Below are 26371 nucleotides of genomic sequence, written 5' to 3' on the forward strand. Positions count from 1 at the left end.
CGCTCATTTTTAACCAGGCAAAAAAGGTTGCAAACATTACATTTATAATAAAAGATTTATGGCCACCTGCATTCAGACTTGATGAATGATAAAAAATTAACTACTTTTTCTTATACGACCTTTTTAAGGATATTCGTTTAAGATTTAAATGGTTGAACGGCTATATAGATTAGATATTTTGTGATTTATCCGCAGGGTAGTGGACGTAATTGGTGTAGTTTACATTAAAATCCAATAAAATGGTGTTTTAAAAAAAAGTTAATCAGGATAATAAAATCTAATAAGTATGAATAAAAAAGATGTAGACTACCTTTTTATATGTGTACACAATCATGTGAATACATTTTCAGCTTCTTATGTTATATAAGCATAAATGAGGCGGACAGTTTGGTCATTCCATAGGTATCATTTACAGTCTAGCCACGTTGGTTCTCTCGATTGAACTGACAACCAGATGAAGACAAATGATGACACCAAGCAATATTACATCTCATGAACGCCAGTCAGCATTACTGCTACGGTAACCCCAATATCATGCTTGCTGTTAGCACTTCGCTGTTTAAAGTTTGCCTAAATACAAACTTAACAAAACTTAATACCGACTCCAACCCATTGAGCGCTTCACTTTGTAATTGTTTGTAAGATTAATACCATGTAAATGCAACGGTCGACGAAGCAACAAGTGTTTTAATTATATCTCCACTCAAAAGCCATCTCTCCTTTCCTAGTAACATGTCAACTCTATTCACCCTGTGCTGAAGAGGGTAAATGATTACCGACATTGGATATTCCCTCTACTTTATTGCTTAAAACTACATGTACATGTATGTGGCAGCTATCGCCTCGATGGGCTTGGCGTTGGTCTAAAGAAGAATACCGTACCATTGCTGCCGCATAACAGACGCCAAGACGACTACGTCACTACCCCGATGGTGACGTCATATGGCTGTAGGTGCAAAGGGTGGTCACGCAAGTTTTGTGATACTTATTTCACAGCTTTTTGCTGTGACTGCTGCATATGAACTTCTGACCCAATGACAAGCAAAGTTCCAGTTTGAAGATTATTTGTTGGACAATTTTCATTTATTAATATGCATTATACTGGTACCTACAGGCCCCGCTCCCTATCTTGTTCGCGTAATTGCATTCCACCCAATGGACTGCCTATAAAATGCTGACTGTTTGTTCTAGGACAATCTATAAAATCTATGACCGTTTCGAAAAATCCCTACGAGGTTAAGCTATAGGTTCATATTGATAGCGATCTTGTTGGCGATTTAGATGTTAATGTGTGACATTTAAAACCTTCTTGCAGTTAGCACAACCAACATTGGTCACTTTATAGCAGAGATGAATGCATCAGAATGATGCATTCAAGACTTACTGATTGACGACAAAACTAAATTTTTATATTAATTAAGCGCTTATAGCAGCTTTTATAGATGAACCAAAACAGCATCATTCAATATGAAATAGAAGACTCATCAGTATACTTAAGCGCAACTGTACTGAAACACTTGGTCATATATTCTGCTTCAGGAAAGGCATACTTGTGACCTTAGGACTCGAGTGCGACCGTGTTTTAATGAATAAAATTTTTAAACGGAAAAATAATACTTATTGAAGAGGAAAATGTTATGTATACGACAATTGATTTACGTGCAGAGAATTCATTAATGCCGAGTTGGGGATGGGGGGGGGGGGGGTGATCGAGGCGCTTAAAGTAACTTTAATAGTACGCCAACTTTTAACTGGGAGGATGAGGTGCTTGAAGTCACTTTTATAGTAAGCAAACTTTTGACTGAGCAAATGTTGTTACGCACGCATACAAAAGGAAATAAAATAAATGAATATTTGTTACATATTTTATCAACTGTTGGTCGACTATATTAGAGGTATTTTATACAGGATTTTCGCACCACATCTTTCCACCGTCCCTGCACTTGGATGTTTTGTGCCATATCTAATTAAATAAATTAGTTCCAAACGAATTACAATTCATTCAGACCTCCATGTCTTCTTGACATGCCACATGATATATCGCCAACGGGTATTTGGGGGTTTATTTTTTATAGGGTGTTAATTGGGAAATACATGTACAAGTGTATGTAGAGAAATGTGCCAGGTACAGTGTATTTAGACAAAAATGAGCCACGTCAGTGACGCTTGCGTTTTGTGTTTTATTTGTATAATTTTGACTTGCCCGATTATTTTTGCTGTTTTGTTTTATAGTGCCCTCCAATGTGGAAAGAAATCAACAGTTATTAAAAAGCTATCTAAAAATTATGTACAAATATCACATAAAATGTGTGCGTCACAAAGTGACTGAGTTACATTTTTGTGGAATGAGCCGTACATGTAGTATGCCTTTGATATCAAACTAAGGTTCTTGATCAATGTCGTCGCACAGGTTGGTAAGATTCACTCTAGGCATTAATAGGAAGAGTAGTACTCCAATTCGTCTTTTTACTTTTTTTTAATGTTTGCGATAAACAGATGTCAATAGTTCCCCCCAGTGACAAACATAGCTATTGTGAATGATCACTTTGAGCAACAAGTATTGTAAGTCTATATACGCAACGTTGCTTTTTCCTGAATGCACATTATAGAAAAAAGTTAACTTGGATGCTACAATAAATGAAACCTTGTTGATAAGCAGGCTTTTTAATACTCTAACCTACCAGTATAAGGTGAAACTTAAAAGAGAGCGCACCGTGTTATTGATGTTAGACTGGCCCTGTTAACACAGAGCAGAAATCGCCTCATCGATATACGATCCTGGATCATGCTAGACTCGTACCTATTAAAATACTATGAGACTTTTTGATATTCTAGCATATGTCGATAAAATTCAATCGACGCTACCAGCGTAGTTGCCATATACAATATGGTCATGTATATGTTCACATCAGCTCTGACTTGAATTGCAAAATACTTGAAGTGTCAATTTCAAATGCGACAGCAAAATCCAATATTAATTTTTCCTACCACTTATCTTCAATAATGATATCGCCTTGGTGTCATTACAGTGCTGTGTATAATCGAAAGCGGATACCTGGAGGTATCTCCCTTACCAGCATAATAAGAATCTGTGCCACAATCAAATTGGCCCTACAAAGGTGCTAGGTAATATATATATATATATATATATATATATATATATATATATATATATATATATATATATATGTTCCTGGTTTGCTTGATATTCTATCAAAAACACAATTATTCACTTATTCTAGGTAAGCCCCTATATATTCAGGAACATTAGCCAAACCGTTAGCGTTCACTTTAATTATTTATTCATCGGTGTCTGTAATAAGTACTTTTTATACGTAAACTGGCACCAAAGTAACATACAGCAATATAGAGCACTGTGCGACCCTTTAACTATTGACGAAGTTTTTTTATTGAAATTAGAGTCGTATTTGCAGGAGGCCTACAATATACAGAGTTAAAGGAAGCACTAACCTATAACAAATTTGAATTTACTTAGTACCACTTTCCCAGGCCTAATTCAGTGCATGTGCGCTCTTGCTCTTCCTTGCTGCCCGTAGTATTTCAGATTGTTTCAGTTGTCCGACTGACGTGGTAGGAAAGTTGCATGCGAATCACCTGTATCACAAATTATTTCTTTCGTTCTGTGTTTTGATTGACATATTTCTTTATAGCGTGATACACTAGCGTGACTACCCCATTTCGTTCGTAAGCTTACAGTATTCCGCCACCAGTCTGCTTCACTCTCTCTCACACCACACCACCTCCCCCCCCTCCACACACACACATGCACACACACACACACACACACACACAAGGCAGTATCATTCACTTAGTCATTCATGTCGATAGCCGACGCCTGTCAAAGAGGCTCCGTAATTGAACTGTGCATGTATCTTTATGAATAAAGCTGCAGCCAGCAGCAAGGGGAATCAATACGCTGTGTGAGGACCTCAGGCACGCACGGACTGTTTTCACACTGGACGCAATTTGGCAATTACCTATTTCACCCAACACGGATAGTTTGAATTATTAACATAACAAACGAGTGACGTAAATTCGCTGGGTAGTTAAATGACGATGATCTGCGCATTTACTAGTGTGTCATTGGATCGTGCATATTTCAAAGATTCTTCGTTTTTATTAACACCTTTATTGCTATTCATGATGCACATTGACAGAAAAGTTAAACACATACGGTTGCTGTAATGTGGATCCTTTAACGGAAGTTATTCCAAGCGACAGATTAACAAGGCTGTGCAATTATAACTTAACTCGTATCACAACACAACGCGTTTGCTCTACTTGCAGGCTTGGAGATCGTTCATGATAGAGACGAGCTGTCTAGTATGTGCAGGTATGGTAACATTAGCTGTTGGGATTTTCTTAATTCTATTTTTACTGACCGTTGTTAGTGTTGGCGCCGTTATGCTGTACGGATTACTAAAATCGCTGTTTGATTCAGAGGGTTCGACACCGACTTTGCACTATAAGGAGTCCGCATTGGCGAAATTTGTACTGAAACGCTGTCCTCGACTCACGAGAGCGTTCATGCCAACATTCTGGGCTCGCAATCCTCACGCTCAAACGTTCATCGGAGCGATCCTCCCAAAAGAAACGATGTCAGTAGATCGGGAGTTCCTGCAAATGAAAGACAAAGGGATCGTTGCGATAGACTGGTGTCGCGCTAGGGAGCATAAAAAACTACGAAAATCTAGCCCTATTCTGATCATTATTCCCGGATTTTGCGGCGATGCTTACAGTGTAAATTCAATCATCAGAGAGGCAGGGAAGAGGGGATATCGGCCCGTGGTATTTAATAGGCGAGGACACGGGGGTTGTCCCCTAACCACGCCCAAGCTCCAGAGCTTCGGTGATCCCCTGGACTTCAGGCAAGTGGTTAAATACATAAAGGGGCGTTTTCCACAAGCAAGATTAACGGGGGTCGCATACAGCGCTGGTTGTGGTTTGCTCATGTCGTACCTTGGCGAATACGGCTCATCGGCCTACCTCAGTACGTGTGTGTGCATTTCACCTGCGTATGATCAACAAGAATTGTACAGGCAAGGTATTAGGGAGCCTTATAATGGACTCATACTGTATGGTCTTAAACGGATCATAAGCAGACACACTCCTCCTCTAGCTAAACTTATTGATCTGGAGGCGGCGTGCAGGGCGCATTCGCTGGAAGAACTGGAGCAGTTAGTGTACTGTAAGCTTAACGGACAGGAAAATTTAGAGACATATTGGGATAAGAATAACCCTATTCGTGACGTCGATGATATCTCTATCCCATTGCTGTGTATAAACAGTAAAGATGACCCCATAAGTGGACCCGAACACATACCCCTGGACCTTTTTGAAGTCAGCCCAAATTTTCTACTTGCACTAACTCAGTATGGCGGCCACTGTGGATTTTTGGAGGGGGCGAGCGCGGACTGCTGGGCGGACATGGTAGCTTTGGATTTTATTGTTGCTGTGCTTGATTTTATTAAGAATGGAGAAAAGGATGAATGACTTCAGAATATTGTGTTTAATAGGACAGGGGGGGGGAGGGGTAAGACGGTGTCATTTCAGTAAGAGGATGAGACCTTTCACTAGAGGAACTTGCAGGCCCGTAGTCAGCAATTTCAAAAGGGGGGTTCTTTTTCTGAAAAAGTGGACCTTTTACTATATAATCCCCATGTACCTAGCTCAAATTTTACCCAGAGTGGACCTTTTTCCAGCAAGAAGGGGGGTTCTTTCGAACCCCCCGAACCCCCCCTGGCTACGGGCCTGGGAAGGTTGGCGCTGCGCTTGCATTCACCAAATAGGTATGCACTATTTTCACAGAGACTTCAAAATCTCATTCGCGCAAAAATCTCAAAATATTGACGCCATTCATCTCAATGGCGATGGAGAAAATGTGTTATTATATATGCCGGCTGTATTATAATTGTTAATGCCTTGTGTGTTATGAAATCCCAGAACGTTAAGTGGTATTGTAACACAGTTCTTAATCTATGCATGGCGTATAACTGAAATTTCCTACATGATAGTGTTAACAAGCACCGGGTATCCTGGCCTGACTGTGTCTCAAATTGCTTTCATTACAACCTAACGTGAATGATTCTTAGAAAAGATTATTTGAATGTCAAACTTTCCGGCTAATAAAATCAGTGATATACATAATAACAGTTGACGGTTAGTCTTGAAATAATGCCGGTCCATTGGTAATTTAGCGAACACTTGTGCGAATGGATTTTTCTATCAATTACATATTGAAAACAAGTCACACGAATGCGAGTGATAGCGTCTGAGATAAAGAAAATGAATGCTACACAATATTATTTTCTGAAATATTTTTCTAAGAACTTTATTGCAAGACAAAGCTGAACCAATTTGTCTCTAGATTAGCTGGTCGATTGAGCAAATGGTCAGCAAACTTTTAGATTTTCATGTGTCAATATCCATAAAGAAAATAAAAGCAATGGATAGAGTCGTACATGTATAAATAACGACGTGTCACATCCGCGGGAAATTTTTGGCTAAATGTAAGAAAAATCGGTGACGGAAGAGTGTTTGTGACAAGCGTTATCAATATCCATAGGAGCAACTGATGTGTGTGTTCGCTTTTCGGTCTTTTTGACAAGATGCACTGGGATTGTTAAGGAAAAAGTACAGAATGAATAGAGATGGATGTAATCAATATTCCACGTCCAGACAAAACACTTTCAGACAAAATCATCGAGGATACAAAAAAAAAAAAAAGAAAACTAAAAAGATCATCAGTGGTCTTGTCGAATTGACATAAACATTGATACTCATTCTATAGTCATTTTTGTTGACCCAAAGGAGTGCATTAAGAACTGGAATGGATGGCTAAGCTTTTCTCAGTTAAGTTTAAGCACTTTTAATGTGTATTCCTACGGTTGATTTGACAACGCATTCTTTAGGTCTCAAATATTCTATGCTACTATTGCTCAAAATACTATCTAATCCATGAAATAAATGATCCAATTAAAGTAAAATGATCTTCATTAAATCCCCTATATTGAATGCTCGATAAGAACTGAGTGGTCCTAATATGTTGAGGTAATGATTGCGTTATTCAAGTTTCCTCTCAAAGGTCTTAATTTTCGTGAAATGATTCTGTTTTCTATTTCATCACTTCAGCAAATTATTAATTTCTTAGGTAGTATTTATTGATATTTTTTTACTACCGGAACATATCAGGTTTTAGACTTGCCTTTTTGAACCACATTGAGCAATAATGGAATTATTTTTCGAAGTGTGCAAATAAAACGCAGCTTATCATTTGCACAAAGCTGAAGGGAAAGGCTTTTTTCTCGAGTGGACGGCAGTATATTGCAACTAAAGATGCCTAAAACCAAATAATTAAAACAGCTTTAAAGATATCAACGAAATAAAACAAATGAAAACCTGATGATAGAAATGATGGAGAAAGACATATCTTCAAATTTCAGGCTATTTGTTGCAACCTCCGAGGGCACTGGTATGTATAATATACTTTTTTTGCTTCTCGTCTCTCACATCTGCTTGTTTTCATTCTTCGGTTTGCCCTCGTTAACTAAATGTATCGCTCTTCATATTTTGTAAATCCATCTCTTCCTTTATGTCTTTCTTTTTTACTTATTTGTGTAATTCTTATTATACTGTTCACCCCCCCCCCCCCCCCCCCCCCCCCATTCCAACTCTAGTACATACTGGCCAGGGCATTAATAAATGGGATTTAATATTGAGCTATGAGGACAAAAATCATACATTAACAACCTTGGGTCTTTTCAGGTTAAATGTTAACATTCTATTTTATCATTTAACCCAAATGTTAAAAGGTACGTTTGCAATATGTCCAATAAAAAATAAGGTTTTGTCAGATAAATACGGGCTGACGTTGTTCAAGGACGTGTATACAATATGTACAATATGTAATATGTGTTACCATACAATACTGCTTAAATGCAGCCAATGATTACAAATATAGGTTTCTGATGATATAAGGGAATCATTTCTAAAAGATAGAAAAAAATCCTTGGGAAATTGCTGAATAATTACAGATCATATTGGGACGTCGGTCGTTTAAGGCTCCACACGATATATGCATTTATATAGAAGCACCTCGTGTCACACTTGATAAGCTTAATGGCATCTACTTGAGGAAAATGTAAACTGATATGGATGAATTGCCCTTCCTAACTAAGGCCACTAGTAATAGGAATTGCGAGAAACGTAAATCTGGGAAATAAATAAGAGGTTCCTTTTATCATTAATTTACAAGAGAACTATTGCGAAACACCTCGTGAAATCACACGTGCTGGATTGCTTTCAGTTATGCTTTTTTGAGAAAATAAACTAAGCTGAGTGTGTGAAAATAATTAAAGCTTGCAGTGAAAGCACGATGTTGTGGAGAAAATTTACTGTAAAAATATTTGATTGGGTGCTCTAGCAATGGCGCTGCAAGAGGAAGATTCAGATATAGTTGTCCCTGAAACATTTTTTCTGTAGACTTAAAACAAAACGGTCAGTTCTGTGTGGTCACGGAGAGTTGGTTGTCCTTGATCTGGTAGATGCTGGGTTCTTGAAAGGAGTAACTGGGAATATACAGGTAAGGAGATTATATATGCCAGGATTATATGATATGATTATATGATATGCCTGGACTCATCCTTGACCTCAACCCCCTGTCTACAACGGTTGTCTGTATATTAAAATAAAGCATATTAGTGGACTATTTCCAAGTAACAAATCTCCTTTCTATGTAAAGTTGGCTAAATTACCATGCGGGCCGAGAAAAAAATCCCTAGCCCAGAGAGCGCGTTTAGATGGTAAAGAAATAAGCATGCCCAGAAAACTTCTTTAATATTTTAATGACATTGCGATTCAGTGCACAAATCCATAATAAATTCTTTTTTTCCGGATAACGATTTATGTTTAAAAATCTATCGACTAACGCGATAAATTAAGGCTGGCTGTATAGGAGATCGCCATTTCCTTATAGTGTCTTTTCAGAAAACCTTTTCCAATATTCAATGACACATTTCAGCTCAAAAATCAGCTCAAAACTGCATTAAACGCAAAATAAATAAATGGAAAAAATTAAAATGACGGAGAGTATATAAGAACACGTAGAACAGCTCACTAGGCTTGAGCCAAGAGACAAAATATGGTCCATAAAATGTCCTGACCTCCAGAAATGTAGAAATCGTCAAATTGCATTCTAAAAATCCTGCCTTTTTGGTTCTTTGTGAAGATGGCAAAATATCGAAAGCAGCTGAACGTGGTATTGATTGTGGTTTAAAGGATTATATACGTATAGCAGGTAATTTTACTTACAAGCGTCTTCTAATGTGACAAGCGCACGCGCACTGGCGACCCTTATTTCCTTACGTACGAGAGGCAGGGCATCACCCTTGAGACTTTATTGTCGAGCCAAGGAAATGATTTTATAAGGTCATTTGTGTTTTTCTGTTAATTAAAATTTACCTCACTTTGTAATATCGATCAATGCGGCTACGGTGCATAGGGTAACACTGTCTTCGGACATGACTTGCTATCCAGTTGGAGAATTAACGCTTCAAGATTATACATTTTCGTTCAAATTATCTTTCACATTACCTTTCATCAAATCTTTATAATTTAAAACCCCGTAAATACTAGGTTTGAAACCGCAAGGAGAATGTTTGTTGACATACTTTTGTAACAGTGGTATTAGTCGACATTTGGTTGTAAGGTGTTGTCCAAGTGATCAAGATCTTTCTGCGTCCCGTAAAAGTAAAAAAATGACTTAACATGCCGACAACTGGCTAATCATTGAGCATTCATTTTGCGACCAAAACGATGATTGGGCCTCCTTTCCACGACCACAGCAATGCCAGTTTCATGGTCGCACAAAGGGCGCAGAAAGGACGCCGTCCAGTGTAAAGGGGGTTTTATTGTTTTAGATTATGTAACCTCAAAACACTAGCAAAAGTCTTGCTACCAGTGTCCATCACGAGAGGTCTCGTTATGGCGTAACAAGGTCTCACAGGGGCATAAGCAACTAGTACACTATCTCATATGTAATTGAAAACAAAAAATTATGCTTAAGAAGTTCTCTTTTTGTCCTGAAAATGCACATGTATCTCACATCTTCGGAGATGAGATGAGATGAGAAAGATCGCCACCAGAATGATCGGGCCACCACAGCATCACGACAAAAAAGGCAGAATAGAGGCAGTAGTTGTGTAAGCTTTAAGATTTGTCACGATACTGGAAAAGATCATTTACCGTGGTTAATAATATTAATTTACCACAACATCTAAGTGATAACGATTTAATTTAACGTTCAAGGAAATAATGAATGAAAGGTTGCGTAGTGAGTCAGCATCACTTGCTTGTTTGATTTAGAAGAAATGATATGTAGATTATAAATGAATTATTGATGGAAATATGATGCACCATTAGCCTTTAGTATCCAAGAGATAAAACAAAACTGGTAATACAATTATCCCTGTACCAAGTCCATGTTTTTTTCAATACACCAGACTCTGCATCTAAACTAAGTGCAACTGAGCAAGGGATTTAATTACTTCAAAACGGATATGAATTTCCTTGAATATCTTGTAGAGTAATGTGAGCGACTCCCCTACATGTATGTTAGCCTATTTTTGCAATCTTTATTGGGAATTACACGTAAAAATGCAAGTAAAAATTACCTTGCTTAATTTTATTACTTAATTATCACTTGAACTCAAATGTTGGGAGTCAACAGAATTGTGGGATGTTTAATAAGACATTTTAAAGGATACAATTTTTTGAAAGCATGAATTTCAAGATATTTGATTAAAGTAAAATTTAAAATGACAATCATTAATTTATATGTACTAATATGTACTCTAAGCTATACCAAAGGCACGAAATTTCAAACTGGTGTCAAACAATATTGTCCAAAATATTTGAAACACGGATTTGAAAAAAAATTGTGGAATTGCGTAGATATGTGTCGAAGTGTGTCGAATGGCGCATTTGCATTTTGGGAGACATCGGGCCTTATAACTACCATAGTAAAACAAAACAAAGTTCTCGCCAGCTTCATATACACGGAAGAGAAATAGCTAGATAGATAAAACAGGCTTTCGCTGACCATTCCCTCAAGTCCCTGCTTTAAACTGACTGTGATTCGTAACGATGCCGATTACATTGAGAAACAATAAAACCGACGTTGAAACAAGAAAGCTTGACCTTTCAAAGTACAAAGTACATAACATTCCCTATTCAATAGATTTCAATAAAATTATTTGCCTTGAGTGTTTAGACACATAAGTATATCTCTGCTGCCTCCCTTGGGTAGATAAGGCGACAGACAAACCTCCGGCAATCCTTAAGATGTTTGAGCAGAAGTCGTAACGGGTTTAAGTGGTTTTTTTACAATACAATGCAAGCACAAAGTCAGCCGATAGATAAAAATTGGGCAGCAACATGCTTCTCACAAAGGTGTTTGTGGAGCATAACAAGGTTAAGAGGTTCAAACACCTGTTCACTTGTCTTTTAACAATTTAAACAATCGGTTAAAATTGAGCCATCATTAGCACGGCGCGGCGTGGAAGTGTCTTGTCACTGCAATTTAATTTATCACGGGTTTGCAGGTTGTGCATTTAACAATAAAGGTTGACAACTACAAAAGATCACTTGATGCTTCTAAGAAACAACCAGGTAAAATCACTATTGTCAACAATGGCGGACTGTCTTTTATCTATAACCAGCATGACATAGGGGTGATGGTGCTGTGCGGATGAGACTGATTCCAACAATTAGAGCCACAGCCATTGAAATCGAGTTATGAACTATACATGTACAATATCAGATCGAATTCAGATCATTGCTGGAAAACGATTTCTCATTATAATGATACCAGGAAATGCCAATCGCACTTGGCTGAACATTGGTGTAATTACCGGCTTTCCCGTTTGTTTGGAAAATTATCTCATGGTGAGGATCATCAACTGCATCCTATTAAACACAATTGGGTTATCTAAATAACCACTAAACAGCTTAAAATTGCTACTATTCCGTAAAACGTTTTTAAAGGACACGTACACTTAACCATACCATACTAAAAGAACAGTGAGCTTTGTTTCGAATTTTATAGTAACACACACCTGTGAAATGCCACACGCGATCAAGAAACGGCTATTCCCACTTGTTACCAATTATGTAAAACACGTCGTTAATTGCTGTTGTAATCAGACTTTAAAGCTTGACTTTACCTTTGCCTTGATTGCAAACTGGTATTCGATTTTGCTATTCCTGCTTTCGCGAGATACTAGTGTTGCAGACGACATTGCTGTATTATTAAATACTCATTTTCAATATGTGAACAGCGTAAAGTGGGATTCATTGTCAACCGGTTTAATTTCGTTACCCATTGGGAACTAATTTTGTGGTTCTTGCAAAATGAAAAGCAATACAATATAGTCAAGTGCTGCCCACGTGAGGCTTGCCCACGTGAAGCTGGGTACACTGCACTCTGGTAATTCATCAATATTGGTAAAGCCTAGTGCAAACACTTGTTAGGCTACACTGCCCGTAGACCTACATTGCATAGCTGTAAGTGTAGACGTGCAGTCGCAGCCTGTTTCCCGTACATATCTTATACAGAATGATCACAATAACAATGAGGCCTATGCTTAAGTCCCGTCTCAATTTTTAATTTGAAATTCAATTCCAGTGGACACCACTGGGCTGAGTTTTATATATTTTCCTCTCTTGTAAGCCCCTTGTAAAACATCTGACCTTGCCACTTGACACCTCCAAGTTAATTGAATTATACCAAGTAAAGGAAAATTTCCTGTAAGAACAGCATGGCTGCTGAACTCGTACATATTCGAAATGTACAAATTTGCTTGTGATTAAATTTGCTCATTTCCTGTATCACCTTATTTTATTTAAATCTTATTTTAACTTACTTAGTTTTATCCTTTAATGTATTTTATATACCTCATTCATTTTCTAAAACAAAATGTCTTATCTTATTATAAAACATAACAGTGTCCTTATATGCCCCGATAATTAACGAAGTGAGAAAAGATTAGACCGTACATACATGTCTTATCAAATAGTGTATCCAGTGTATCTCACTTTCACGCCATGCTTACATGAGCTTGCAAACATTAATTAATGCCACGGGCTTCGCTTTGAAGATGATCTGAAAATAAATGGCTTGAACGATTCAGAAAAAGAAGACGGTTTAGAGATGAAGCACTACGTTGTAAAACATTATTGTGCAAAGTTAGTGCCATAAATTTGATCTGTTGGATATGAGTTGAGAGTGAAAAAATGCAAGTGAACTGTCGACCAGTGTATATCAAAAAATGGAGGGACATCTGTAGTACTTTCAACAGTCCAAGGATTGTCAAATAACGTCCTACTGGTGTCAAAGACGTGATCACAGTGAATTTTACATTGTTTAGTTGGGTTGCAACGTTCTCAATCTCATCTTTGCCATCGTTTACACCATGGGCGATCTCTGGCGGTGCTTTCGTTCAAGGCATTTAGCAATCATATGTTCATGTAACTGGTTCGAGTCTGATATGTGCAAAGTTCAAGTAAACAAACTTAACTTTCTTGGGAGCCAAACCTCCAAACGCCTTTTAGATAGAGGATAATATATTCCTTTTCACGCTCAGGAAGTAAATATTGGATAAGTAGACACAATTGAAAAACTGATTAAACTCCAAAATAGTTGTTACTGCCAGGTTATTTTGAGCTTGATCTAAAAGTTGCATGGGATGTTTTTATGTATACCTTTCATCCTTGATTGCTTAGCCAGTTACTTTGCGAAGATTTGTGGTGTTTGACTTTTCCCAGCATGAATAACCGATTGATTTAAGATGGAAGCCACAATTTTCACATCTTAAGTGTAGGCATTTTTTCTCAGTGATGCATAATTTAGCTAGAATGTCTAAATGATCTTTTTTCCAATTTTGAAGACATAAAATTCCCTGATATTCCAAACGCATTAGAAAGTTGGTGGTTTTGGATTATCGTTCCCATTGATTGTTATGAAAAATGAGCTTTTAAAATGTGCAGATGGCAGTCTAATGACATAACAATTACATCCCAAAAGCAAAGAGAGTTTGACTGCATGGGTTCAATTGGATGTTCTACACTGTGTAATGAAGACAAAAATGCCTTTTCTGTTTTCACATGATAAAATGTTGTAGCCTAGTATAATTACACGTCTTACTAATCAATATCGCAAAACTGCAGCACGTATTCTTATACATATCGGTTAAAATCGATGGCAGATGCATGCAATTTATAGTCATATATTTTAAAGGATAATCAAACTTTTCCAGTCACTTTGCTTCTCAGCATTTCATCTCATGCTCCTATGGCCGTTTATGGCATGTGGTGCCACAACGAAAGATTGTCCTTTGACCCAAACACTATTTCTACTCAATAAGGTTCCAAGCTAGATGTGATTCAACACTAACACCTTCCTGATGAGAAGACTATCACTTCAATATACATATTCAAAACAACTAGACATGCAAAGGACACGTTCACTTATTACCGATTTCCCTGTCTTTTCATTGCCATCTAAGAACCCGAGGTGTTTTGAGAGTAAAGTCAATTAGTCTCTATATTGAAAACGAATTGGCAAATTTGAAATAGCCAAATTCCTTAACAGTCCTATTATATATCTTTCTCGTTGTATAGAGGAAGAAAAGATAGTGTTTCCGTGTTTTTCTTTAAAAAAAAACTAATGGCCACCACTATTGTTGAAAAATTGTAGAAATAATCCTTAAATGGCTGATGAGATTTCTCGTTGGCATTTTTGTGAGCTACACTTTTTTGATGATCCATTTTCATCTGATTTTGGTCAGCAATCGACCCGATCATTGCCATTTACTTCAAATGTCATCAAATATCACCGATTTCGTTTGACACCTTAGGGACATCTAATCTCACTAACCACCAATAAAAGATATTTGTGGTAAAATGAAGAATAATCATACGAAGATGGGGTGAAATATTAAAAAATCCCAGGAACCCAGTGACCATTGACTCCCAAAAATAATCAAAACGAGACAGGAGAGGGAGAGATCCAATCTACAAAGTTTAAATCTACGAAGACAGTCAGGCATCCGGCACGACTTTGGCTTGTTTCACGGGTTGAGTGGGTTAGACATCACAGGAAATTGCTGGAAACAGGCGACATGGCGTTAGTGACCTTACAGGTACGGGATCGATGAAAAGCTTTCAAATTACCATGGATCACTTGGTAGGAACTGGCGGACGACTTTTTCTCCTTTCTGGAATATGTCTGAAAAAAACATTCCCCCCTTTGTAATTCCATTTTTTTTTTTTTTTTTTTGTAATCATACTCGGCATGAAGCACAGAACCTTTTCTTGTGAATTCACATTTGTAAATACTGCTAATGACCAGTTACGGGATTCTAAATTGCGCTTTCCATGATTGCTTTTGCATTAGTTTGGTTGTACATGGCAGCTCTATTAAGCTGTGTCATTTCACGGTTAGTAGTTACCAGGATTATTCATAGATTAGATACTAAGTACAATATCATTGCAAGTTTGGTCCAGCATGCTCTCGTGTATCAAGCAATGCAGTGCTGAGAAACACTTCAAATGAGCTATGCAAGTACGCTTCCAGAGGAGATGATGCATTCCCTTCTCGATACATCTTGAACGCCAATATACATGTATATACTTGTCACGATTTTTGTTATATTTGTCTTTTGCCTTGTATTTACATGATAGTTTTCATAACCGACATTTAGATAGGTATACTTTCTAAGAGTTCACAGGTGTTTTAATGATGAAAAAAGCTCTTAATGTGTAGATGGCGAGTGGTATTGCATGATTTTCGATCTGATTCTGCGTTTCTCTCAGCGTTAAGTACTATGAGAAATAGCTACCTAGAAACTGAAAGTTTTTTTCTGTTATGTTTATTACATCTTTCAAATGCAGGTTAATTCTTCTAAAATATACTTACTAAAATGTCGTTTCTTTTACGGGAAATGGAAGTTTAACGCGGACGTGTTCCGGGTTTTAGATTGGGTACACAAGCAATTTTATAAAAGAACAAATAACAAGGTTTAAGTTCAATAGCATGGATCAGTTGTTTCAGTTGTCTTGTTGATAAATCTCTTCTAAAGGCGCTGTGTTTTGAGGGCCGACCAGGACAATAAAAGCAATAATTTATCAATTTGTTTGCCTACATGTACAACCTAGCTTTTAACCCAAAATAGGCCTGCATTAGATCTTGTGTGAATGCAATTTGAAATTGCACATGTAACAGTGCTGCTCATTTGACATGCAAAGAATATTGTAATGCATACTATCAAAGGTACCATTGGAATCATACATGTATACGTGTCTAAAGATGATTCAGATTATTTGTCGAGCAAGGTACTCCATAAGCATGAAAGTTTATTAAGATAATAAACCTACCCAATGTAAAGTAATGAAAGTGGACTGGATTTAGCCATAAAAAAGATACCCTGATTTAAAAAATGCAAATTAGGCAAACATACTCTCCTCTTACTTTTTTACTGTATTTTCCTTCTTTTTCCTTTGTCAATCAATGCTAACTTTACTTTTTGCAATTCTTCAAATCACAGTGTTTAAAAAATGCGAATATTAATTTTTTAATAGGTGTAATTTATTTCAATCACAGAAAATAACGATGATGCTTTATGTAGTATAGACAAAAACCACCTGCTCACTAATCGTTTAATGGGCTAAATCGTATTTGTAAACAAGTCAAAGTGGGCATGTCGAAATTTGTGTTAATTTTTTGCAACTTCTCTTACCTGCTGTAGACGAATCCTGTGATAGCAAAGGCGTTTGCATAATTGCAGACAAACATAAGGCATAAAAAGCACTAAGTGCTTCCAGAAACTAGGTCCTTAAGTGAGCACGCTTCAATATCATCTGTAGATATCCTTGAATGTTGTTCAGACTATGAAAATACATGTACTTGCTTATTGAAGTGCAAAATCTATACAAAATATTTGAACTGCTTATTAAAAAACATGAGAATGCAAACGTTAAATGGTCTATACCAATAATGGAAAAGGTTCTTTGTGTATACTTTACAGAAAGACATAAGTTGAATATTCTCATATTTGATTTCCTTGCATCATGACGAAAAGATTAAACTCTGTGATAACATTGACATGTGTGATAACTTTGGTGATTAAATGGCAAATATAATAATCGATCCTTATGAAATCTTTGACTGGATTGTAAGTTATGTATTCCCTATCAAAATGAACATTGTTGAACGCCTTTATTTGAAAATTGTCACAGTAAATGTGTAGATTCACAGTCATCTTTGCCCATAAAACATGCACGATCAAAATCGCTTTTACAATAATTGCAGTTCATTCCATGTAATTATTGAAATGCCGCGCTGAACTGGCAGTACGTGTACATGTACATTACAGTGTTATGACATCTAATATACTTTAAAACACGTGACTGAAATAATGTGAGTCGCCCTTATTTCGATGAATAATTTATTTTCACAGAAGAAGTAGCTAACACATTAAGTGTACAACAAGGGATTAGTCACTTAAAACGGCTGGCCGCCATAGGAAATGGGCTGTCAAAGAAGTTATCAATGAAAGAGCATCGGAATTGATACAGATAAACTGTAGATAAACATGAATTGCACCATTACAAGCTGCGTTTAAATATAGCATGGATACCTATACTTTCTAGCTGCATTATAAGTGCGTCTCTGAAAAACTAGGAAATTCATTAATCTTTTGCTTAAAAATGTTTGTGTTATACTCAGAACGTTTCAGGTGAAGATCGAAGACAGGGTTAACGGAATTCTTAAACCGGTCATACAGGTGGCATTTTTGCAACCCCAACAAAACCACGCTTCTGCCAAAATAACTCGCTTATAAAATTGCGCTAAAAGAGAGAGAGAGAGAGAGAGAGACACGACCAAACTGACCCTGGGGACTGTTTCACAAAAATCCGTATAAGTTATCTGTCTAAGATTAGAGAGATAAAATCAAATAGCTCACCTCGCAACCAACCTTTGCGTAATTGATCTAAGAGCTTTTGAGAAAGATTGGCCCACAATAAATGCATTTGACATACACAAATGGGCTACTCTCACCACAGAGAGTTAAGCCGTCTTCTAGACAATCACAATTTACTCAAGGGACACAGTTTTAAGATCTAAAAATAAAAACGAGGGAGGCGGACTTTTAAATTATTTGTGCAACGTAACTTAGCTAAGTATTACTAGGCTAATCAAGGTTTTAGGGCCTTTTGTAAAACAGGCCCTAGAAACATTTTCTAAAAGTGCAGGGCGTCTTTTGTCGTCTATACCAGAAGATGAATTCAGGCAAGATGATTTAAAACCGAAAATCGGCCAAACTTTCGTTATTAGATGATCATATTTCAAAAAAAAATCTGTAATCTAATCATCTGATGACGAAAGTAAAGACAGTTTCCGGTCTTACACTACTCTGTAAAAATACAACAAATGTTTTGATCTGTATTGAAGCGGCCTAATAGCAGTTTTATGCATTTACATTATAGATTAAAGTGTAGGCTTCAGCCTTGTGTTCTTAAATCAGTTAAAAATAAGCGAAATTCAACAAAAAAATCAGGATTCACACACTTATTTTTGATCAACCAAGATAAAGTAAGGTGATTGCTGGACCCTACTTCAAACCGCATGTATTCCGGTTAGCACAGAGCACTCACTGCAGACGTATAAATCATCTCTAGCGGAGTTTAGAACTGATTTAAAGTATGTGTGGGGTGAACAGGTTCCTGCTCCAGCGAGCGAGGAACGCCAGAGATTGACGCGTATCCTCTCACCGGGGTAAAATTAAAGCCAATAGATGCTGATAGGCAAGACGTGAGGAATGCTCTAACTAGAGCACTTGAGGCTACATCACGTCTTCATGCATCCTTGGATGTAATTAGATTAGAAGTTTTTTATCTGAGAGAATTGGATGAACTATCAAAAGGCAAAGTGGCGTTATTATATTTGCGATATGATTATTTTATTTCACATTGCAGGCAGTTTGTCTTGCTGTAACGTCAACTGTAACGCCTTTGGACACATTTTTAGCTTGAATGAACTATTTAATCCACTAAACGACCTTCATGCTGAGTATTTCTTTGATAAGTTATGACTGAAATGAAGTTTTTAAACTTAAATCTAAGAAATAAGGTCTTATGGAACTGAACCTGACCTGCTGTCACAATTTGCGCTGGTCGTCAAAGGGAGAAGATACAGAGATATTCCAGCCAACTTTCTAAATCTTCCCAATCATCGTGGTAGTGACAGTGGCAATCTAAATGCAAAACCGTGTATGTCTACCAACAAAAACATTGGGAAGTGCACCAAGGGCGGTATGACTTGTAGCGATTTTTGTTTACCGCAGCCGACAACGTGGCTGAAATAATCTGACATACAAATGTCCTCCTGTAAGATAAAGGTCAATCACGCGGTTGAACAAACAGGGCTCATGATCGATATGTACTTCTAAGTTGGCCAAAATTATGTGTACCATATTAACCGAGAAATTGAATTAGTATTTTTCATCGTGTGATCCACTCAATTTCACTTAATAACCCTGTACCGAAGCCTTACTGCGGTCTTAGTGGAGTTTTAAAGGTACATGTATACTATACACGATTGAAAATGCCCCTACTTGCCAGTCATATTTTCATGTCTAAATATCCTGCAAAGCTATTTATCTTCCCTAATTCAGATCTTTAAACGATAAAACTCTCAAATAAAAGAGCCTGATGTCGAAACTTCCTTCTGAAATGTCATGAAGACGTAATGGTCTAAATGAATCGCAATTCGTTTAGAACTAAGTCATTTAATGCGAAATGGTACCAAACATCTGATCTAAGTGCAGGGACGGATCGATTAATAATAGTTGTCAAGGGTGGAATTGCTTTATTTTCAAGGAAAATTAGATTTGGTGCTGTAACCCCCCATAGAATACCTTTAAGCAATTGTCTTAGTCAATTAATGATTAGGCATCACGCCTGATCCCATAATTATCTAGTTAGTTTAATAAATGGTCAATGTGGGATCTAACTTGTTATTCAGTTAACTATCACTTTTATTTTCATTGGGTCTCTATTGCTATTGTTATTTGAAATGCTGTTGGCAATTTTGGATCCACGTGTAAATGAATTGTGGTCCCCATTATTCTCTGCTATCCTGCAGCCGCTCTTCTACTTTGAAACAAGGTGCGACCGTTCTGGTAAACAACAGAACAAAGGTCATTGGTGGCAATAAAGATAATTATATGAGATTTTGCAGTCAATTAATACTCGATACTCCAACAGGCGACGATATCGTTTGGCCCACCTAGGCTTACATAGTTGCTTGATCGGTTGTTTTGGATTGTTTTGTTGTTTTATAGCCTTGCAACTCTTAGAATGATTCCGCAGCGGAAATTCTAAAGCCACGTGTGCAAATAATCCAGTAAGTCGCCTGTGTAAAGAATCCGAGAAGTCTCCCCTTGTAATAAATCCCTTAAGGTAAAGAAGGGTAGCCTACAGGTATAGGCCTTGTAAGCAGGGTTTTGGTTTTTAAAAGCCTGTTTTATCCTTTTAGTAAGAAAGCACATTTGTATGAATAAAAGCATTTCCTTTCTTTTTCGTTTTAGCAAACAAGGTCAGACAAAAACTAGGCAATCTTTTCCCAAATTGTTTTTAACCTAGTGCATTAGCCCACTGACTTTTAAAAGTCTTTTGTACCTAGGTTTGTATGTTTTTCTCTTCGAGTTATATCATCTACGCCGGTAGCTCATTTGAATGAGTTCAATTTCGTAATGACTGCAAGGTTATTCAATACAACAAGCCCACGGGGATTATATGAAAATTGGGTGACATATAACGGTGGGTATTAATTTGAATACTGATTGACTCTTTGCAGTCAAATCATCAAAGCTGTTCAGTTCTTCTTTGATGTAATTGTCACTTAAAGGATCCCGGCAGTATTTTACATTTTTTCTGATTAATAGGAGAGAAATGTGTTATTAAATTAATCGATCGCTTTGCAATAAACTATGCGAATCACATCAATAATCAATTGGAATTTTTGGAATTGAAAGTGTACGTTTTTATTGATTGGTTGATTTTAAACTGCAAACAATGCGTTTACGAAATTATCCGTAGTTAGGTTCCAATTCAGTTGGCTAAATTAGACTAGTTGCCATCAAAAAGACTCCGATCGAAAAGTGCGTCTTACAAGGCCCATTGTTTTATAAACTTTTAATGAAACTTAAATGACAATTGAGAGCTACCCTGATTATATTCACTGATTGCTTTACGGTGTTTGCCCAATACCGTTGGCATTCAATTCAATTCAATAGACATTTGAACGAAGTTCCTGTCATTATCAGTCAAAAGGGAAAAAGATATCTTTCGATTTCATAGACAACACTCTAAATGAAGCTCTGTTATCTGCAAGTTAACCCAAATAATTCAATGAGTTATTGAATTTGAACTCTTGAATTAGTGTAAGACTTGAAAGTTTGAACTCGTTGCCCTGCGCCTGTTTACGTGAATAAGTGCAAAATCCAAAGTGACGGAAATTGACAGTTAAACCGGATGGGTAAGATTTTCAACTACAGATGATATCAAATCAACTGCTTGGAATGTGCTTTGCTCTTTAGTTGCACCGATAGATACCACGAATCCAGTCTAGCCAGTGAGACGTTGCAAGAACATAGCGCTGGCACATGCACTATAGTGTATATGGTTTTTGGCACCATTGGTTATATTTTTTACTCCGCAAAGGGAAATGACACTCACATTTTCTATCTTAACAATATTATTCCTTTATGTATAGATCTAATTTTTGCTCAATATTTACAATTTTGCTCAAAATAACATTTGCACAAAATTGAGTTCTTATAAAAAAAACTTGATCAAGAAAATGGCCAATCCCCCCGTCTTCTCCATACATTTCACTTGTCTGGTTTGATTCGGTTAAGAGCATTGTTTTTCATCTGTTTTGTTTCAAGCAAAAGCAACATTAAACATCAGTCTAGCATCGATTTATTTCCCAGCACATTGTTTAGGGGCCTCCGTGGATCGCTGTTCAGCTAACCAACGTTCACGCCAGTTCGGTCAATCATTCCCTGTGGAGGAAGTACACGAATCTGTTCGACATAAATAGTGCTGCCAATACGGTTACAAGGGAAGCTTTAACAATGCGATTACACCGCCAGTATCTCCAAGTCTTTCATCAAGTGGGGACTTGATGTATTGACTTAGTACTGACCCAATATACGGGCTCAGTATCTGTGACGTTATAAAACGTAAAAGCTTTTTGGTCTGCAGCCGCTGTTATATATATACCGGTAACTGGAACTGAAACGACACTTTGAAACACATTTGCTTATACACAATGCACAATATACCTACTAATTATAGGTCCTACGGGTTCGAGCTCACCTTTTGAAAAGTGTTGCTGTTTAGTATGAATTAGTTTTTTGAAAATGTTCACATTTTACCGCATTATTGGTGGCTCTTTGAGGTTTCGTTATAATTCATCATCGAAGTGCACTTGACGACAGTTTATGAAGATTGATGGAATGTGCGTCACCGAGTTTTTTGATTAAGTATGAAAAAAAGCACGAAAAGTGGAATGCTTAAGAAAGATACAATAAATGTATGACATTTTTGTGTTAAGTAACTGGCATGCACGGATTAAATATGTACAGGATATTAATCAAAACGTTGAATGTAAATTTTCACAGCACAAATCTCAAATTTGAGCCGGTAATTGGGTTTAAAAGTTACGGTAGTTGGTTTTAAATGCTCAAAAAATTTGCAGATATGTATACCAAGGTTTTAAAGTTTTACAAAATATCTTATTTCTATCTAATATCCAAAGCCTAGTGTTTTTATATTTTTGAGAGAGAGAGAGAGAGAGAGAGAGAGAGAGAGAGAGAGAGAGAAAGAGAGATTGGAGTGTAGATATGCTTGAGTTATTCCCGTGTTCACTTTCAGTGAAACTTTGGTTAAAGAAAAGGCTTCCCTGTCTACGGCACATATGCTTCAATCCATGCCCCTTCTTAATGTTTTCCATAGCCTGGTGATATCTATCCTAATCCAATGAGGGGGTTCAGGGGTCCAGTCCTACTGCAGTAACTCCTACCTATTTCAAATCGAGATATTAAGTCTTTCATTTTTGGCCCTGCCCATCAGATTCATAACTTTTTTTTAATCACACAAACTTGCCTTCATTTATTTCATTGCCTCCGTGTTCATTTAAGCTTGGAAAGTTTTTGCATTGGTCGTACTTTAGTGTTTTCCTTCTGGAATTTAGGTTTTAAAAAAGTCCAATTAACCTTTTCAAACCGGAGTTTACGTCTGTGCTCACACGTAAACCAATCATCTAGTTTGCCGCCCAGGTCAAGATGCAAACAAAACTAACCGGTGACCAAACTGACACTGACCAGCAACTGTCACGTGCTGATGGACCTGTCTTGAAAAGCGGTAATGATGTTGTTATAAATCCCATACTTGAATCCTTGCATACTGAATGTATTCTCTTTGATACCTAATTTTTAAAACTCATTGACATCGAATGATCTGGCATGTTTATGATCTCAGTTTATTGTGCAGACAGATGTACTATTACTCACAAATACATCTTACGTGAGCCTATCACTATCACATTTTTTCTGTTCTCCTGTTTTTGGACCTTTACAGCATTATACTGACAAAGCTTTAACGAGATAACGTGAAGCAGGTACCCCGGCAGCAATCAAAGTAATACAAAATTAATCTTTTCATGGTTTGTCAAAACACCTTTAGGGATTTATATTATGAATTAGATCATGTTCTGAGTTGTAGGTATTGGCATATGTCAAATCATTAGCAGCATAAAAATCAACTTAAACATTTCCCCAAAGTGACTATGCCTGGAACGTATTCGATTCTGTTTTCTATTTTTCGTGCTAAATTGATGACAACCACGCTAAAATTCTTATTTTTCGCAAGTGCATGCGTGCGTGTATTTGTGTGTGAGGGATAGAAAGAGGTAGGGTGACAATTTATGTGCCTGCATGTGTATGTGTGCTCACAGGGTGCAGATTATAATGAAGAATTGGATTCAATGGTTTATTATATGTAATTAAGACTTAAGATGATCTGTCAATCGCAATTTGGGAGAGGGCAGCTATTATTATAAATCTGTCCCTGCTGTATTTCGCTTTCTGGAGAAGAGCATGCGGCAAGGGAATCGCGTTTCATCGGAGAATTGATTTGACTTTTGAAATGAGTTTCGGTTAATGACGAGAAGGAAGTCTTGCAATAATGCAATTGAGCAATATTTTCGGTCATCGACATCCACATGGCTTTGCATCATCTAGCTTCTTTTAATGTTATATATATATATATATATATATATATATATATATATATATATATATATATATATACTGGGTATATATATATATATACTGGGTGCAACAATATCAGTGGAAGAGGGTTTTTTGCCTGTGTGCATATTACGGGGAGCTGCAGTTAGAGTCGTTAAGATTAAGCAGGGTACGTGCACTTGTATCTATTCCTGTGTTTGAGGAAACAGATGTAAAAGGCATATTTCTAAATATCGTTGTATGCATTTCACCACAGCCTGTTCTCACAAACAGTACCGGTTACATCCATCCTCATCGGGCCTTTGTTCATGATCGTTGATTAAATTCAACAATTTCACCATGGTTGCTTTACTGTTTCGGTCAATGATATCTAAAGGAAAAGACGACTTAGCAATTTGGATCCTTTAAGGTTCCAAATGGTATACATATCCAGCTTTTTCCCAGTTGATAGAAAGGTGGAGCTTATAAGGATAAATTCATTAATCTCAATATGTTTGCCACTTAACTGTTATGTTCGCAAATGTCATAAAACCTTTTGGGAATATGAAGTGATATTAAAGTGATTTCTGTCTTTTTTTTTTTAATACACGTTTCATCATCTTTGTCGTCGGCAAAAATGATCGTATTCGTTAATAAAAGATAAACAACGAAAGTGAAAAGGGTTTAGTCCTACAATAAACAACAACAAATCAGTTTCCATGTGATTCGTGACTAAGAGTTAAAAACCAGAAAATCTTGAAAGCACTTTTTAGCGGAATGAGGCACGCATCTCTCTGCAATGCTGACAGATATGTTGGACGAAATGCTAGTCACTGCTTCCTCAATTACGGTTTCTCTAACCCTTCCAAGAAATTAGTTCCATAAAATAGGTGCATAACTAATTGTTGTCTAATGTTTCATGCATCATGGGTCGTATTCCAGGAAGATATCAATAAAAAATATAAAGGACTTGAAATAACTGCGGCATACCTGCAATGAAAGAGATCGTTGTTTGAGTGCACCACCGTGATTATAACAGTCAAGGTCAATTAGGAGTAGTGACTTAAGTCAATGGTGGGTGAGTACAAACACTGATTAAAAGTGCCTTAACAAAGGCGATAAAATTAGACTACAAAAGACTTAAAACAGAGAAAATAAAAAAGGATGCTGGGCGCAACTTTAGCGCGAGCGCACCGAAGTAATATTCCTCCGCTCGATCAATATCTACTGACTACAATGTATACACTCATTTCTGGTTCCTTAAAAGAGTTTGGATTAGGTTATCAAAAGCCAATAAGTAACATTTTCTGGGTGTGATCACAAACCAAACCATGACCTTATATCACGGATTACACAGCTAGATACTGTACATGTATAACAGTGTTTGGTAACATTCAGCCAAGCAGACGACGACCGAAACAGACTGTATGCATTTCCATTTTAACTATAAAATAACGTTTTATTTTGAAGCAAAATCCTTCATGAAATTTGATTATGCCATTAAATGAATTTGAGATATGAAAGTTGAAGAAAATACTTCTATGGCGTGTGACGGTGCACAATATTAGCTGGATCAGAGCCAAAGATAAAACCTCATTTGGACAATGGCTTCAACTTGGAATGTTTCCATTCATTCCAGTAGCAACGTTTTTTTTTTCGGCTTCAGTAATTCGCAAACCAGTCAAGTGCATTCTGATACAATGCATTGACTTCTTGTTAAGCGTTTCCGTCGATTCCCTGTACAACTGGCAATCAAACAGTTACAAAGTGCCGTAATTCGCTTTGATTGTTCACCCACGTACAAAGTGAATCTGATGTGAAACGCTCGGCAGAAACAAGACCCATCAAACAGTTTTAAATTTGGCGATCCAAGCTAGAAACAATTCAGACATTTAGAGCATAAACGCATTTCATCAGTATCAACTGGTCGGAAGTATGAAATGATTATAGGCCTTGTGTAGTGATGTTGTGCAGCGCTAGGATTAACCTGCTAAATA

At 37.0% G+C, this 26371-nt stretch overlaps 2 protein-coding genes across 2 annotated transcripts in view; both read left to right on the top strand.

Moving 5' to 3' along the window:
* Positions 1 to 26371, top strand: part of LOC106171370 (uncharacterized) — a 237833-nt gene that overhangs the window by 154502 nt on the left and 56960 nt on the right. The gene's annotated exons all lie outside the window — the stretch shown is intronic.
* LOC106166884 (protein ABHD15-like) lies at positions 3849 to 6173 on the top strand. The gene has a single exon (XM_013545546.2). The coding sequence runs from the start codon at positions 4324 to 4326 to the stop codon at positions 5512 to 5514; it is 1191 nt and encodes a 396-aa protein (XP_013401000.2). The 5' UTR covers positions 3849 to 4323; the 3' UTR covers positions 5515 to 6173.

The sequence above is a fragment of the Lingula anatina genome, chromosome 1 (assembly GCF_051362555.1).
Source record: "Lingula anatina isolate TDL-2025a chromosome 1, LinAna3.0, whole genome shotgun sequence".
In the NCBI taxonomy this organism is placed as follows: Eukaryota; Metazoa; Brachiopoda; class Lingulata; order Lingulida; family Lingulidae; genus Lingula; species Lingula anatina.